This window comes from Schistocerca nitens, chromosome 12 (genome assembly GCF_023898315.1).
Source record: "Schistocerca nitens isolate TAMUIC-IGC-003100 chromosome 12, iqSchNite1.1, whole genome shotgun sequence".
Lineage (NCBI taxonomy): Eukaryota > Metazoa > Arthropoda > Insecta > Orthoptera > Acrididae > Schistocerca > Schistocerca nitens.
Window position 1 is genome coordinate 151,934,528 of NC_064625.1, and position 16,731 is coordinate 151,951,258.

The 16,731-nt window shown below is 40.1% G+C and overlaps 1 protein-coding gene across 1 annotated transcript in view; it reads left to right on the top strand.

The window, feature by feature from the left end:
• The window catches only part of LOC126214862 (TBC1 domain family member 5), a 159,224-nt gene that overhangs the window by 66,808 nt on the left and 75,685 nt on the right, over positions 1-16,731 (top strand). Inside the window, exons 6-8 of the mRNA XM_049941499.1 lie at positions 5,924-5,974; positions 8,590-8,701; positions 14,228-14,361. Coding sequence (XP_049797456.1) covers positions 5,924-5,974; positions 8,590-8,701; positions 14,228-14,361 — 297 coding nt within the window. The remainder of the gene's footprint in view (positions 1-5,923; positions 5,975-8,589; positions 8,702-14,227; positions 14,362-16,731) is intronic.

Sequence of the window (16,731 nt, forward strand, 5' to 3'; positions counted from 1 at the left end):
AATCAGGAGAAAGAAAACTGGCGTTCTACAGATCAGAGCGTGGAATGTCAGGTCCCTTAATCGGGCAGGTAGGTTAGAAAATTTGAAAAGGGAAATGGATAGATTGAAGTTAGATATAGTGGGAATTAGTGAAGTTCGGTGGCAGGAGGAACAAGACTTCTGGTCAGGTGACTACAGGGTTATAAACACAAAGTCAAATATGGGTAATGCAGGAGTAGGTTTAATAATGAATAGGAAAATAGGAACGCGGGTAAGCTACTACAAACAGCTTAGTGAACGCATTATTGTGGCCAAGATAGATAGGAAGCCCACACCTACTACAGTAGTACAAGTTTATATGCCAACTAGCTCTGCAGATGACGAAGAAATTGAAGAAATGTATGATGAAATAAAAGAAATTATTCAGATAGTGAAGGGAGACGAAAATTTAATAGTCATGGGTGACTGGAATTCGAGTGTAGGAAAAGGGAGAGAAGGAAACGTAGTAGGTGAATATGGATTGGGGCTAAGAAATGAAAGAGGAAGCCGCCTGGTAGAATTTTGCACAGAGCACAACTTAATCATAGCCAACACTTGGTTTAAGAATCATGATAGAAGGTTGTACACATGGAAGAACCCTGGAGATACTAAAAGGTATCAGATAGATTATATAATGGTAAGACAGAGATTTAGGAACCAGGTTTTAAATTGTAAGACATTTCCAGGGGCAGATGTGAACTCTGACCACAATCTATTGGTTATGACCTGTAGATTAAAACTGAAGAAACTGCAAAAAGGTGGGAATTTAAGGAGATGGGACCTGGATAAACTGAAAGAACCAGAGGTTGTACAGAGTTTCAGGGAGAGCATAAGGGAACAATTGACAGGAATGGGCGAAAGAAATACAGTAGAAGAAGAATGGGTAGCTTTGAGGGATGAAGTAGTGAAGGCAGCAGAGGATCAAGTAGGTAAAAAGACGAGGGCTAGTAGAAATCCTTGGGTAACAGAAGAAATATTGAATTTAATTGATGAAAGGAGAAAATATAAAAATGCAGTAAATGAAGCAGGCAAAAAGGAATACAAACGTCTCAAAAATGAGATCGACAGGAAGTGCAAAATGGCTAAGCAGGGATGGCTAGAGGACAAATGTAAGGATGTAGAGGCTTATCTCACTAGGGGTAAGATAGATACTGCCTACAGGAAAATTAAAGAGACCTTTGGAGATGAGAGAACCACTTGTATGAACATCAAGAGCTCAGATGGAAACCCAGTTCTAAGCAAAGAAGGGAAAGCAGAAAGGTGGAAGGAGTATACAGAGGGTCTATACAAGAGCGATGTACTTGAGGACAATATTATGGAAATGGAAGAGGATGTAGATGAAGATGAAATGGGAGATACGATACTGCGTGAAGAGTTTGACAGAGCACTGAAAGACCTGAGTCGAAACAAGGCCCCCGGACTAGACAACGTTCCATTGGAACTACTGACGGCCTTGGGAGAGCCAGTCCTGACAAAACTCCACCATCTGGTGAGCAAGATGTATGAAATAGGCGAAATACCCTCAGACTTCAAGAAGAATATAATAATTCCAATCCCAAAGAAAGCAGGTGTTGACAGATGTGAGAATTACCGAACTATCAGTTTAATAAGCCACAGCTGCAAAATACTAACATGAATTCTTTACAGACGAATGGAAAAACTAGTAGAAGCCGACCTCGAGGAAGATCAGTTTGGATTCCGTAGAAATACTGGAACACGTGAGGCAATACTGATCTTACGACTTATCTTAGAAGAAAGATTAAGGAAAGGCAAACCTACGTTTCTAGCATTTGTAGATTTAGAGAAAGCTTTTGACAATGTTGACTGGAATACTCTCTTTCAAATTTTAAAGGTGGCAGGGGTAAAATGCAGGGAGCGAAAGGCTATTTACAATTTGTACAGAAACCAGATGGCAGTTATAAGAGTCGAGGGGCACGAAAGGGAAGCAGCGGTTGGGAAGGGAGTAAGACAGGGTTGTAGCCTCTCCTCAATGTTATTCAATCTGTATATTGAGCAATCAGTAAAGGAAACAAAAGAAAAATTCGGAATAGGTATTAAAATCCATGGAGAAGAAATAAAAACCTTGAGGTTCGCCGATGACATTGTAATTCTGTCAGAGACAGCAAAGGACTTGGAAGAGCAGTTGAACGGAATGGATGGTGTCTTGAAGGGAGGATATAAGATGAACATCAACAAAAGCAAAACGAGGATAATGGAATGTAGTCGAATTAAGTCGGGTGATGCTGAGGGAATTAGATTAGGAAATGAGACACTTAAAGTAGTAAAGGAGTTTTGCTATTTGGGGAGCAAAATAACTGATGATGTTAGAAGTAGAGAGGATGTAAAATGTAGACTGGCAATGGCAAGGAAAGCATTTCTGAAGAAGAGAAATTTTTTAACATCGAATATAGATTTAAGTGTCAGGAAGTCATTTCTGAAAGTATTTGTATGGAGTGTAGCCATGTATGGAAGTGAAACATGGACGGTAAATAGTTTGGACAAGAAGAGAATAGAAGCTTTCGAAATGTGGTGCTACAGAAGAATGCTGAAGATTAGATGGGTAGATCACATAACTAATGAGGAGGTACTGAATAGGATTGGGGAGAAGAGGAGTTTGTGGCACAACTTGACCAGAAGAAGGGATCGGTTGGTAGGACATGTTCTGAGGCATCAAGGGATCACCAGTTTAGTATTGGAGGGTAGCGTGGAGGGTAAAAATCGTAGAGGGAGACCAAGAGATGAATACACTAAGCAGATTCAGAAGGATGTAGGTTGCAGTAGGTACTGGGAGATGAAGAAGCTTGCACAGGATAGAGTAGCATGGAGAGCTGCATCAAACCAGTCTCAGGACTGAAGACCACAACAACAACAACCTTCCCAGTAATGATTGACAAAACCCAGTGGAAGGAAGCTGTACGTCACAGAAAGCATTACTACCAAAATTCTGAGAACCGAGACTTGAATAATGTTCAAGGAGCATATTACATCCTCCTTGTTTTTCAGATAATGACTGAGAGTGAAAAATTAGAAGAATGTAGGTGCTTACAAAGATTTACTGACAACCTTTTCTTACATCAGCAAAAGGAACAGGAAAAGAGGAAAATGGTGCTGGCTCACCATACTATGCACCATCCACTGTACCACAGAAAGTGGAGTACAGATTAGGACAAAGACTTCCTTCAGCCTGCTGTGTATGTGCATTCGTACTGCTTGGTTAAATATTAATTTGTCTCACTCTGAATGCCTTAATTCAGATTTACAGTGAGTTGCTGTTAGTGAGTCTTATGCGACAATCCACACAAATTAACTCAAACTTAATTGATGATTTAATGTGACTGGACAGATAAAAAAAAATCTGCTCACCAACTGGTGGCAGAACACACACACACACACACACACACACACACACACACACACACACACAGGGATTTCAAAAACTGAGAGCTTAAAGGTAGTAGTTGGGTAATATGCTAAACAGAAATTACTGCTAAAACATCGAACATGAGTTAATAAGAGTGAAAAGCTAAGTCTTCCACCTTTGAGCTCTCAAGTTTACAAATCTCGTACAGTGCAGTCCCCAACAATCAGTCTTTCCTTCTCATCCCTTCTGGTAAGTCTCCCGTGACCTGGGGTTCTGGGTGACTTTTCAAACTGTATCCCTTTTCGTAAACCTCACTAGTCATTTCCCTTCACCTCTCTTCCTTCTCCTTCAAGTTTTCTGCCACAAGGAGGAGCCACTGGCTCCAAAAGCATGCACAGTTAAACCTTTTTGTGCACGTGTTCGCCTTCTGCCGCTTGGTGAGTTGATTTTGTTACCTATACAGTCACATTATATTGTCAAAGATTGATTATTTTTGTTGTTAATTGATGATTTGCCATGTTACACTAATGTAAGGAGTGTATCCTGACACTAAATTTCATTTAAGTGACCTTTAAACCTTTAACTAACGAAACATTCTGCACACAGTAGCAGTCATGTCAGTAAGTACTCTGTGGTGTAATAGTAATCAGTAAAACTGCTCAATTTATTTTATAGTTTTAAGTCCACCGCAAGTTGTGGGGTGGTATTTATTAATATCAATGAATCAGGAGCCAAAATTTACACGGAAAAAGTTGGAAAAACCTGCAGGAAATTAGCAATTTCTATTTCTGTTACTAAACAGATATTCTCAGGAGGAAGACAGGACTGGGATTCATAATCAACTTTCAACAATGCATTTATATCCCCATTGCAGGCTGTCCAGTATGAGTCAGTTTCATGACATTCATAAAATGCTTCTTCAAGCACAGGCAAACAGTCTATGCACCCGCCACATCTTTATTAGACGTTTCACACTGTTACCCACACTACCTTCAGTTAGCACAGTAGTGTTTCAAACTTTAGGAACTGTAGCTACATTGTCTGCATCAGAGTCTCCTCCAAATTTTGAATCTTCTGCATGCTCTTCTGCAACCTCTTCCGAGCATTTGATTAAATGTTCAACAAAAACTTCATCTGTCCCAGAACCGTGCCACGTCCAGGAAGTCATCTTTATAGATCAGAAAGAAATATTCACATATTTCAGTATGGTCCCTCTGTAAAAACCAACTACAGGTGGGTAAGTAGTATGCCTGTTATGTTAAAGTGTGTGTGCATAAACTATTTTGGTAATGTTCCATATCTTCAGTAATCATTTTACATACGCACTGTCAGCAGAAATAATTTATATTACCTCAGCAGCTAACATTTTTAAGGTAATTTCTGAAACAATATCATCCGCAATGTTCGTTCTTTGTTGTACACAAGAAGCATTTCACAGCATATAATCAGTAAAATTGGGTGTAACTGAGAACTGAGATCACAACAGTTTGTTTGCTAACACGTTTGGTGCAGAAGAAACCTAACTGTAAATATGCTAAATAGTAATTTATAACTGTAAATACGCTTATAAATGACTCCCATATTGATTTAATATCTTACATTGTAGAAAATGTTACTGTGCATAGAATTTACCCTCATTTATATCAGAATAGTGAAACTACAGGTGCCAAATGCTAGCTGGACACAAAACCAGCTCTGAAGGCGAGTGCCCCAAAGGCCATTGGTAAATATTCATATCCTTATGCTCTTGTTTGCCAGTATTTCAAGTCTACTGATTTAGGTATGTAAAAGTGGTATTCGTAGTTATCAACGAAACTGTTGTGAATATATTAATGCCAACACAGTTTATTCCTTGTAATAAACATCATTTACCCAGTGTCATTTAAATGGTTAACCATTGTTCTCAATCTATTGTTAGTGGTGATTCCAACTATTGCTGTAACTTGCCCTTTGAGCAGAAAGGCAACTGACTTACCCCCAGTGTAGTCACTATCTCGAGAAGGGTTGTTGGGATTAAATGTAGGAATACTTGCATTAATACTCACTATATAGTGGAGATGCTGAGTCACAGATAGGCGCAACAAAAAGGCAATCATAAAGTGAGTTTTCAGCCAACAAGGTCTTCGTTGAAAATAGACAACATACACAGTAGCCAGAGACTGTGGTTGTGTGGTTGTGTGGTTGAGTGCGTGTGCGTGTGCGTGCGTGCATGCGTGGGCGCGCGCGCGTGTGTGTGTGTGTGTGTGTGTGTGTGTGTGTGTGTGTGTGTGTGTGTGTGTTTTGCTTATTTTTGATGAAGGCCTTGTTGGCCAAAATCTCACTTTCTGTCAGTCTTTTTGTTGTGCCTATCTGTGACTCAGCAACTACCCTTTTCATAATATTGTTATATTCCATCCTGGATTTTCCACTGTTAGAATATTTATATTGTCAGAAGTGAAAAGAGATTTTGATAGAAATTTACTTTTCTCTAATTACTGTCAGAAGCATTTACATATATTATTTAACAGTCCATGTTAGTTGATCCAATATTTTTTTAAATTTCAGTGATGAGATATCTGAGATACTGAACCCCAAGTTCCTGGAAGAAGATGCATAGTAAGTATGCTAATTTGATGTAATTTCCTTGTATTGACTGTTATAATGTTAGCATAGCAGTTATTATTTTTTTCTTTTCCATGCACAAGTAATCCTATGTTAAAATTGACACAACTTTTTGAGATAAAATAAAAAGAAGGGGGTAAATTCTGATACAAACAAAAAATTAAGAAATAAATATCAGATTTTGAATTTTCAGTGGTGCAGATTAGCAATTTGGCATTTTAGAAGAAATAACTTGAGACATAAGAAAGATTCAGTTGCAAAGTACCACAACAAAAGTGCATGGAATGGGCATTATAGTGTAATGCAGCATTGTCCAGAAATGATCACTTTCCTGTTTTTCTTTCCAGTTTTCCAATCAGATGCCAATAACGAGTTATTCATTATTTCCCTGTCATCCACGTGCAGCATTTTGACTACTACCTCATTGTTCAATTTATTCAAGCCAAACGAGTTAAAATCTTTAGGTCTTGCCTGGTGCTGCAGATTTTTCAAATTTTCCTGTCATATTTGCACACAGTCAGACAGCAAGTCTTTCTTTCAAAAATTTTCTTCTCATACATTTTTTATCTCTGGAGGACATTGTCTTACTGGGTAGAGCTCAAAAGAAGAGAATAGTCTTCTCACTGTTAAACATATTCTTTGGCAAGCTGCTGATGCCAGCTATCTTTTTCTCCACTCCGACACAATGTTTTCATCGGCTAAATCAAACAGACCTCACACGTCTCAGTAAGAGGTGTTGCGCCTAGTACTAAACTTGCGAAGTCAGCCAACAGATGCTTTAAACTCATCATTCACTGATTCTTTAACAGTCTGGAGTATCTTTTTATGGATAGGTGCTTTAACCACAGGCATCTGGTTGTTACAAGCACAGCAAAATCATTCAGATGTCATGTTGTCAACTTCAAAGATCAGTGTGTTGGGAAATGAGCATTTATCAGAAAAATATTCTTTGGCAAGCTGAAGTTTAAAGATGTCATTTTGTTTCTCAAAATGTTGTTTGCCTGTGTTTCAACCAAAACAAAAACTGTGGGGAAATTTCGAGCACTTAAATTTTTATTTCTCATAGACAATGACAATTGTGCAACATCATAGGACATGTAACCCACATTTCTCAAGGTATTACCATGCAGAATACTGTCTATGGCTTGTACTTGAAAGACCAATATATGTTCGGTCGTAATATGGAATGCTGTGTGTTGACTTGGTGTTGTTGTTTACTGTCTAAAGTCCCAAAAATGGTGACTTTTTCCCATCAGTTGCCCATTGCTAAGAAGTTTTACATGCATTCTGAAGGTACTTTTCAGTTTCTGCATCCGTTGCTAAGGAAGGTAGGATGAGGTTGCTGGTACTCCACTAGATAAATGCCTTGAGAATATACCATACAAATCGAGCAATTTTCTGTACTTATTTATTATTTAGATTTCACCTCATACTGAATTTTATGTATGTATGTAATGCGCTGAAGTAGTGTAACTTTGAACAGCTGTATCTCTGAAACAGATAAAGATCAAGGAAAATATTCAACGTTGTTAGAGATTGGGATCTTACGGATATATTGTAAAAATGACAGCCATTTACTGTGCAAAGTCATCTTCGAGCCCGCAGCTCAGTTTCAGCACCCAAAAACTGTTTTTTTTTTTTGGGGGGGTTTTCTCCAGAACTGCCCATGAACTAAATGGTCCCTTCATAAGCCCCATGAGGAACACCATAGCCCACGTATAATGCAAAAAGAACCGACCAATTTGGCACATTTGTCGGAGCTGGAGGAAGTATGTGTAATAGTCATTCTTTGACCTTGTACTGTAGGATAGTTACAGTAAGACCATCTTTCTGTTAGGTATGCAAGTGTTCCCTAGCCCAAGGGCTAACCAAAACACTTCACGTTACCCTTCTAGTACCTATAAAATATGAGGTATGAGCCCATTTCCATATAGTGATTATCACACTGTTTGATATTTAACTATAGGCGTGACCTCCCTGTCAATTGTACTACTACTACTACTACTACTACTACTACTAAACTGAGATATAATTACTGCTATGCCAGTTGGGTGCTATTGACTTTAACATCTCCATTAAATTTTTATGACTTCACGGGGGTACATCCATCGGTCCCACTATTGCTGTTTTTTCATTCACGACCTGCACTCTCACTTCCCTGCAGCAAAGGGTCAACAGAGACTACTAATCACTTTCCCTGTTCAAATTATTTTCATTACATGCTGAATATTCTATCTGCTCACAAGCAACTTCGGCTTCTATACTTTTAACATTACTTCCCACAACCATTACGCAATCTATAAGGTAATGTTGTAGCAAAGTGGAATTTTGCACTGTATGAGTGACCGAGACAGAGAATGAGCTATGAGCTTCTGGGTCATTGGGCTCTTCCCTACTCTCAGCTCACAGCAATCCAAGCTGTGAATGTATTTTGCTGTAAGTGACAGTCATATTCTTCCCTTAACGAGAGTAATATTATTGCTGAAAGAGCAAATTTGGGTACAGTCTCAAGCACGTGGGGTTGAGAATTGTCTGGTTCATAGCTACTCTCAGTAAATATATGTTAAACACTCCTGCATTGTGTGTTCATGTCTTTTGTTTGCCCACAGTGCCATCTTCAGTAGAATAATAGGTGGAATCGCTTCCTGTTACCGGATAAATGACTTGACCCCGACGGCGACTGGCTACTTTCCGGCAAACCTGCAGACTCCGTCACCTGATGTAAGACTTCAATTTTCTGTCTTTTCGAATGTGGGGTGCTGTGTCTGTGACGGCAAAATCTGGAATGTGCAGAACTTTCTTTCCTTGTAAACACCAATTTTTTGTTTCGTATAGCCGCACAGATGGTACTACAGCATTTGTTTTAGCACCATTAACTTACAGCACGGACATTACAAATGATGATATTGTGAGGCTGTGTTGTTGATTTGTACTGGTGCACTTGAAAATAAATTGTGATATTTTCTATAAGTAAGTAAACTAGATGTAGTGAGGAAAGTAAGTTCTCCATATTCAGTGGTGTAAGTTTGTGTAAACTTAAAACAATAATTATTTTTATGTAGAATCGGAAATCCAGTACCAGTTAAGAAATCAGGATTGCTCATGAGAACTATGGCGCACATCACATTGGAACCTGGCCCAGTTATGAAGCATACTACGCATCTCCCCCAGTACTACCCGCCAGCAGCTGACAATATTTAATTTCCCTTGGGATGACTTGCTGTGAATAACAGTGAACATCAACACAGACACAGCAGTAAATGCTCTCCTCTTGATTGTGATGTGGCCGCGGTGAGGCAGTTTATATTTATTGTTGTCTGAAGCAAGATGTAGTGAGGCTTGGGTGGTATCAGAAGTGTTTGCCTCTCTACCACCACACACCATATGATGAGAACTCTTATCGCCTATAACACATCGCACTGAAACCACTCTTATTGATCCCACACAAAAGTAGACATGGAGTTGAACTGATGCCTCAGTCATATGTGCTCCTGTTAATACATACATAAAATGTTCTAGTAAATTACAATAGTGAAGGAAAAGACAGATTGCTGCTTGCCATAAATAAGACACGTTAAGTTGCAGACAGGCGCAATTAAAGACACCTACGTAAAGCTTTCGGTCACAGCCTTCATCAGTAAAGTAGACACACACACTATTCATACACAGAAGCGAGCACACCTCATGCACACATGGCCACCATCTCTAGCATCTCGGGGCGGGTGCTTGCCATAATCTTCTAGAAATCACAGTGTCAAATGGTAAATAATATCAAAAGAAAAATTTTCTTGGCATGCCTGTAAAATGGAGACAAAATTCCTGGCGAGCACTTACGTCATCCTCACATAGGGTGTGTGTTTCTCGTGAAGAAGCAAGCCACACATGGTTTCTGCAAGCTCTGTAACGACCTGTTCTATATCACAGAATGTGCTCCTCACTCTGCATTGGCAATCTGTGGCATTTGGTGTAAATCATACAGATTCTTTACAAAAATGGATGTGCCTAAAATAGTTGCATTAACTCTGTCAGTGATTGTTGAAGAAAAGCAGAGGAAATTGCAAAGGATTATGAACTCGTCGATGGCTCGAACAATGAATAATTCTGTACAACAATCTGACATTCATAAAAGTATAAGCTATTCGTTGCTCAGTTAAATCTTCATCCCATCTTTTATTTTAAATTGAATGTAGTTAAAAGTATAGTGTCTAATGTCATTTCGCGCACGCATAATATCCATATTCTCGATGTCGCACTGGCGACCGTCACACTTCGCATAAATTTTAACGTAGAGATTCGTTTCAAATGAATGGAAGAGGGATTTTTTCGAAACTGGTCACCGTCATTGAAAAAGATGTTTACTGGCAAGATGTGAACAAGAGCCCACCAATGAAACCAGTAGATAGTTATATATATTTTATGCAAAGTTTCTAATAACAAAACCTCCCATTGTATAACCTGTGATTACCTTCTGATATATACTGACAATTACTTCAGTATTTCTGGCCACTTTTAAACATTGCAGTCCCTGACCTTTCCAACAAAAATTGCAGCAGATATATTATTTATAATAAATAATATAGACTACTGCAGGTAGTACTTTTATTAAGTTGATGATGACTGCCCAGAATCTTTTAGAACATAAAAGTCGAAAATAAAGAAAGAAATTTTGGGAGGTGGACACCTTTCTCTTCACAGTTCATGATGCCGTCAACTAAGCTACGGCTTTGATGTGGTAGCCGTGCCTCCATATTTGATTTACTCTGTGTAAAGACTGTATCTACATATGTCATTATTTGATATTTTACTATGACAGCTGTATCAAAATGTGTTGTTAATAGGTCATCACTGATTTATAGCATTGAAATGGTATACTTTCACAGCACACAAGTTATAATAGAGTAAACATCCAATACAGGAAGCCTTTATCTACCAATAAGGAGTTTCATATCATTTTATTACAAAAAGCTGTTGCCAAAATGATGCATTTTGGAGATATCCTCAATTTGGTAATGCTTCGAGACAGCTTACATTTGTGCCACATACTCTACGATAAAAAGAAAACCCACCAAGTACATAGTTTAACTCAGTACAGCATGGGACCTACTAAGTTCTGCTTGTGAAGTAGAAAGATTGACGCATCTCGCTGGCCACGTTCCTCTCCACCAGGCAAAAATATCACAGATTCTTCATTTCACACTCTGTAGTGTTGTGAAATGTGAAATTCCGTACTGTGGTGTCAGCAGCTCCACGTCCACACGTGTTTTCACACCCCGTGAAAGGATGGTTTTAACTTCAGCAGACAAAGGCTTTATTAGTGTACACAAAACTGTCTTAGTTTGGGAAACTACTAGTTCGTTGGAGAAGAAAACGGGGATTGTTTGGGAAATGTTATAAACAAAGGGCAGGTCACTCAGACCCTAGGACGAGAGGAAGTTGTTGATTGTGAGGACAAATTGAGGCAAAGTCAGCAATTCAGTCTCAGAATTTTAAATGAAATCATAGTTGGTGGTGTCTGACCAGTGACTCACATGTTGCTAGCTGGTGACTGTAATCCCTACATAATGACACACAGGACTGAGCAAAGTGGCACAGTGATGAGCACTCTGTATTCGCATTCGGGAAGATGACTGTTCAAATCCACATCTGGTCTTCGTGATTTAAGTTTGCCATGATTTCCCAAAATAACTTGAGGCATATGCTTCAATGATTCCTTTGAAAGGGCTTGATCAATTTCATTCCCCTGCCTTACCAAATCAGAGTTTGTGCTCCATCCATAATGAGCTAGTTGTCAATGGCATGTTTAATGGTAACGTTCCTCCTCATTCCTTTGTTATGATGCCCTTTGGAGAAAAAGGGTTGCTCCAGAAAGGTGTTGTACTAAGTCATTTAATTTATTGTGTCTCAGTCCCACAGTACCCCCCTTTTCTTTTCTTTTTCTTTTTTTACAGCTTGAACATTTGAATTTAAATTTGTTTGATTCTTGTTGCTGTAGAGCTTGCAACATTGCAGAAGTATTCTGTCATTGTTTGTGCGTTTGTGCGTGCGTGTGTGTGTGTGTGTGTGTGTGTGTGTGTGTGTGTGTGTGTGTGTGTGTGTGTGTGTGTGTGTGTGTGTGTGTGTTAACTGGAGACATGTTTTCAGAACTCATGACAATTTTTTCCATTACCTTTTTCTTTCTCTAAATAAAAACAAGAACTGGCTATACACTGAGGTGACAAAAGTCACGGGATACCTCTTAATATTGTGTCTCATCTCCTGTTGCCTGCTGTAGTGCAGTAAGTCTATTGGCACGGACTCAACAAGTCGTCGGAAGTCCCCTGCAGAAGTATTCAGCCGTGCTTCCTGTATAGCCGTCCATAATTGCAAAAGTGTTGCCGGTGCAGGATTTTGTGCAAGAACTGACCCCTCAATTGTGTCCCATAAATGTTCAGTGGGATTCACATTACACAATCTGGGTGCCCAAATCATTCGCCCGAATTGTCCAAAATGTTCTTCAAACCAGTCCCGAAGAGTTGTGGCCTGGTGACGTGGTGCATTGTCATCCATAAAAAAATCCATCATTGTCTGGGAACATGAAGTCCATGAAAGGCTTCAAATGGTCTCCAAGTAACTGAACATAACCATTTCCAATCAATGATTGGTTCGGCTAACATGTTTGACAAGTATGAGAGGAAATTGAGAACGGCAGAGCAGTCTGTAAGGTCTCCTTGTGAGCTGTGTTCTTAACCCTTTTGTCATTGATGGGATACTAAAGTAATATGCAGTTTTGAGTGTTGAGACATCTATATCCCATATCTGTCTGATGCTACCATCTAGCGACAAGCTCTTGGAAAATTGCAGAGAAATACTACAAACCATTGAGTGGATGTATGTAGAAGGCTGTAACGATCAAGTGGGAAAGTGTGTGTCTGTAGCTGGCATAGAGCATCTGTTTTACAGAATGAGATCAAATAACTGTATTCTCCATTCTAAGCGTGTATAAGGTAACTAACTGTGCTTTATTATGCATTGAGGACATTGTTTTATAATATAGATAGGTAAAAAAAAATCTACTTATCAAGTGGTGGCAGGAGAGCAAACACACACGAGACATGGAAATGCACAAGCTTTGGGAGTCACTAGCTGCTTCTCCTGCAGCTGAGGTGAAGAGAAAGGAAGACAGACGGAGGGAAAGGACTGGTGAGATTTAGGAAGTGGGAAGAGCATGCTCATTAAGGACATAGAAGTATATTTTCCAAATGTACTTCTCACCAAATGGCGATTCTGTTGTGCTCCTGTGGTGATACTTCCACAGAAACTTTTAACCTTTAACTCACATTTTTTTATATCTAACCGAGGAATGAAATACTAATTTTCGTAGATTTAAGTTCAAAAAATGTTTAATACAATGAAGTATTTTCTTAAAATTTTTCATCCTCATTTTACCCCTTCGGAGATGCAGTTTCCAAAAACAGTGAAACGTATTTTTCTAACAGAGAAGCCAAATAAAAATGTTCATAGTTTTAGCTTTGAAAATGTTTTCATAATGAAATGATTCCATAATACTTTTTGTCCCCTATTCCTCTCCCTCAGGGCCTTCAATTTCCAAAAACACTAAAACGTATTTTTTTAATCCTAACCGAGAAGTCAAACACCAATTTTCTTAGATGTATCTTCAAAAATGGTTATAATGATTTGGTTCAAATGGCTCTGAGCACTATGGAACTTAACATCTGAGGTCATCACTCCCCTAGAACTTAGAACTACTTAAACCTAACGAACCTAAGGACATCACACACATCCATGCCCGAGGCAGGATTCGAACCTGCGACCGTAGCGGTCGCGTGGTTCCAGACTGAAGCGCCTTGAACCGCTCGGCCATACCGGCCAGCGTTATAATGATTTATTTTTGAAAAAAACATTCATGCACTATTTTGTCCCCTTAGTGGTTCAGTTTCCATAAATTCTGAAACACACACTTTTTCTCACTGTAATTGGCATAATCATCTTGAGAGAACTCGGCAACAGCATATGAGTAGATACTTAACATAATTTTCATTACTGACCACTCTGGATAATCTTCAGATTTAAGTAATTATGTCAGCAACTCATTCTGTGTACTCAGAAGAACATATCAGAATACTAATTTTAGTACATGTTATTTTTCAGTTCTATGTAAAATAAATTTTAATGACAAAAGGTGTAAATTAGTGCTCGTGCACTGTCTTCCCGAGTGTACTCACGAGGTGGCGTATGCCGGCTGTGCAGGGAGGCAGCGGGAGGTCGGAGAACGAGGTGGTGGCACAGCTGAACTGGATCCGCGACCGGCTGCTGGCGCCCAAGGACCCGCAGCTGCACCAGCACCTGCAGCAGCTCGACATCCCTCTGCCCCTCTTTGGAATGTGAGTAACTGTCTTCTTTCCAGGTGTTAGAACATTCCTAAACCTTCATTAAACCATCCAAAATCTAATACAAAAATAAGATCAGCATTTGATTTTTGTGGTTCAAAACCCATTTCTTAACTTCATACGCTAGCTTTGCTTTGCCGTTGGCAGTGTTACACAAATAATACAAAATTCTTACAGTTTTGATTAATGCTCAGCTTCGGTACAGGATTAACGTGTCAGAGATTTACTGTTTCTAATAACTCTACACCATTTACTTCAAACTTTTCCTTTTATTCTCTTTAGGTGCAAGACAGACAGTTACAAAGTCTGGCTCAAAACTGAGATAAATCTTAAACTGACAAGGATATACTGAGACAAAACTGTAACTGGGTTGTGCGGTCAAAGTGACGACACAATTTTGGACTGTTTTTTCTTCTCTTTGTTGTAATTTCAGTAATAATTGATTTTATCATGCATTTATGACTTTGCAACAGTTTTCTCACAATAAAGAATTTAATCTTCTTACCTGAAATTAATAACACTGATATTTTTTGAATCTTACCTTTTTGATACGATGTGATTTTTTCATGTGAGTTACATATTATGCAGTATGAACATGAAGCCTTTCCATGATTACAAAAATTTATTTGTAAGGAACTATGCCATGTATAGCTAGACAGTTTGTTGCAAATGGTAGCTTAGCTCACGAAATGTTTTTCCGTATACACTTCCAGATGTGCTCCGCTTGTCGCACAGCGAAGGATCGCTGTATTGTGCACTGCCCACACTGCAGTCCCTCAAAATCTCTGCCTGCCACCTGAGAACATATAACATGTGCGTCACCCTGCACCGTTAGTCAGAGACTGGCAATAGCTGGACCAGGAAATTACTGCCCCCATTTGTAGAGAGCAGCATTCAGAGTGGCACCAGATTGCTGACGAATGGCATCACACAGTGTCAGACGACGAATCGCAGTTCTGCCTTACCCCAGATGACATCTGTCGGCAAGTACGATAGTGACTCTGGTAGGAGTGCTATTCTCTGAGAGGCACAGTTGTTTTCTGCTGGGGTCACGATGGGGAGAGCCGTTAGTTACGATTTCGGATCGTGGCTGGCAGTGATTGAGGGAACTAGATTGGCACAGTGGTGTGCCACGGACATCCCGTATACTCGTACATTACCTCACGAGCGACACTATTGCAGCTTTATTTTTCAACAGGAGAGTGCTCCTCAACATGTGACATTTGTGCCTGTGAACTACCTACATGATGTTGAGATACTCTTGTGGCCTGCAAAATCCCCAGATCTGTCCCTGATAGAATGTGTGGGACCAGGTTGGACATAAACTCTGTCCCTTTGCCAGTGTCCAGGATATCGAGGCTCAGTTACAACAGTTGTGAGCCAGCTTGCCTCGGGAGTGAATACAGCTGCTCTCCGACCTCCTTCCCAAACGAATCGGTGCATGCATCCGAGCCAGAGGTGGTACAGTGCCGTAGTGATAAGTGGGCTCATTTTTTGCAAATCTGCTGATACACTGTGTGATCAAAAGTATCCGGACACCTGGCTGTGAAAATGACTTAAAAGTTCACGGCGCCCCCCATCGGTAATGCTGGAATTCGATATAGTGTTCGCCCACCCTCAGTCTTGATGACAGCTTCCACCCTCGCAGGCATATGTTCAATCAAGTGCTGGAAGGTTTCGTGGGGAATGGCGGCCCATTCTTCACGGAGTGCTGCACTGAGAAGAGGTACGATGTCGGTCGGTTAGGCCTGGCAGGAAGTCGGCATTCCAAAATGTCCCAAAGGTTTTCTGCAAGATTCAGGTCAGGACTCTGTGCAGGCCTGTCCATTACAAGGATGTTATTGTTGTGTAACCACTCTGCCACAGGCTGTGAATTATGAACAAGTGCTCGATCGTGTTGAAAGATGCAATCGCCATCCTCAAATTGCTCTTCAACAGTGGGAAGCAACAAGGTGTTGAAAATATCAGTGTAGACCTGTGCTGTGATAGTGCCACACAAAACAACAAGGGGTGCAAGCCCCCTCCATGAAAAACGCAATCACACCATAACACCACCGCCTCCAAATTTTACCGTCGGCACTACACATCCAGGCAGATGATATTCACCGGGCGTTCGCCATACCCACACCCTGCCATTGGATCACCACATTGCCTACTGTGATTCGTCACTCCGCACAGCATTTTTGCACGGTTCAATCGTCCAGTGTTTACGCTCCTCGCACCAAGTGAGGTGTCGTGTGGCCTTTACCGGTGTGATTTGTGGCTTTGAGCAGCTGCTCGACCATGAAATCCGAGTTCTCTCACCTCCCGCCTAACTGTCACAGTATTTGCACTGGATCTCGATGCAATTTGGAATTCCTGTGT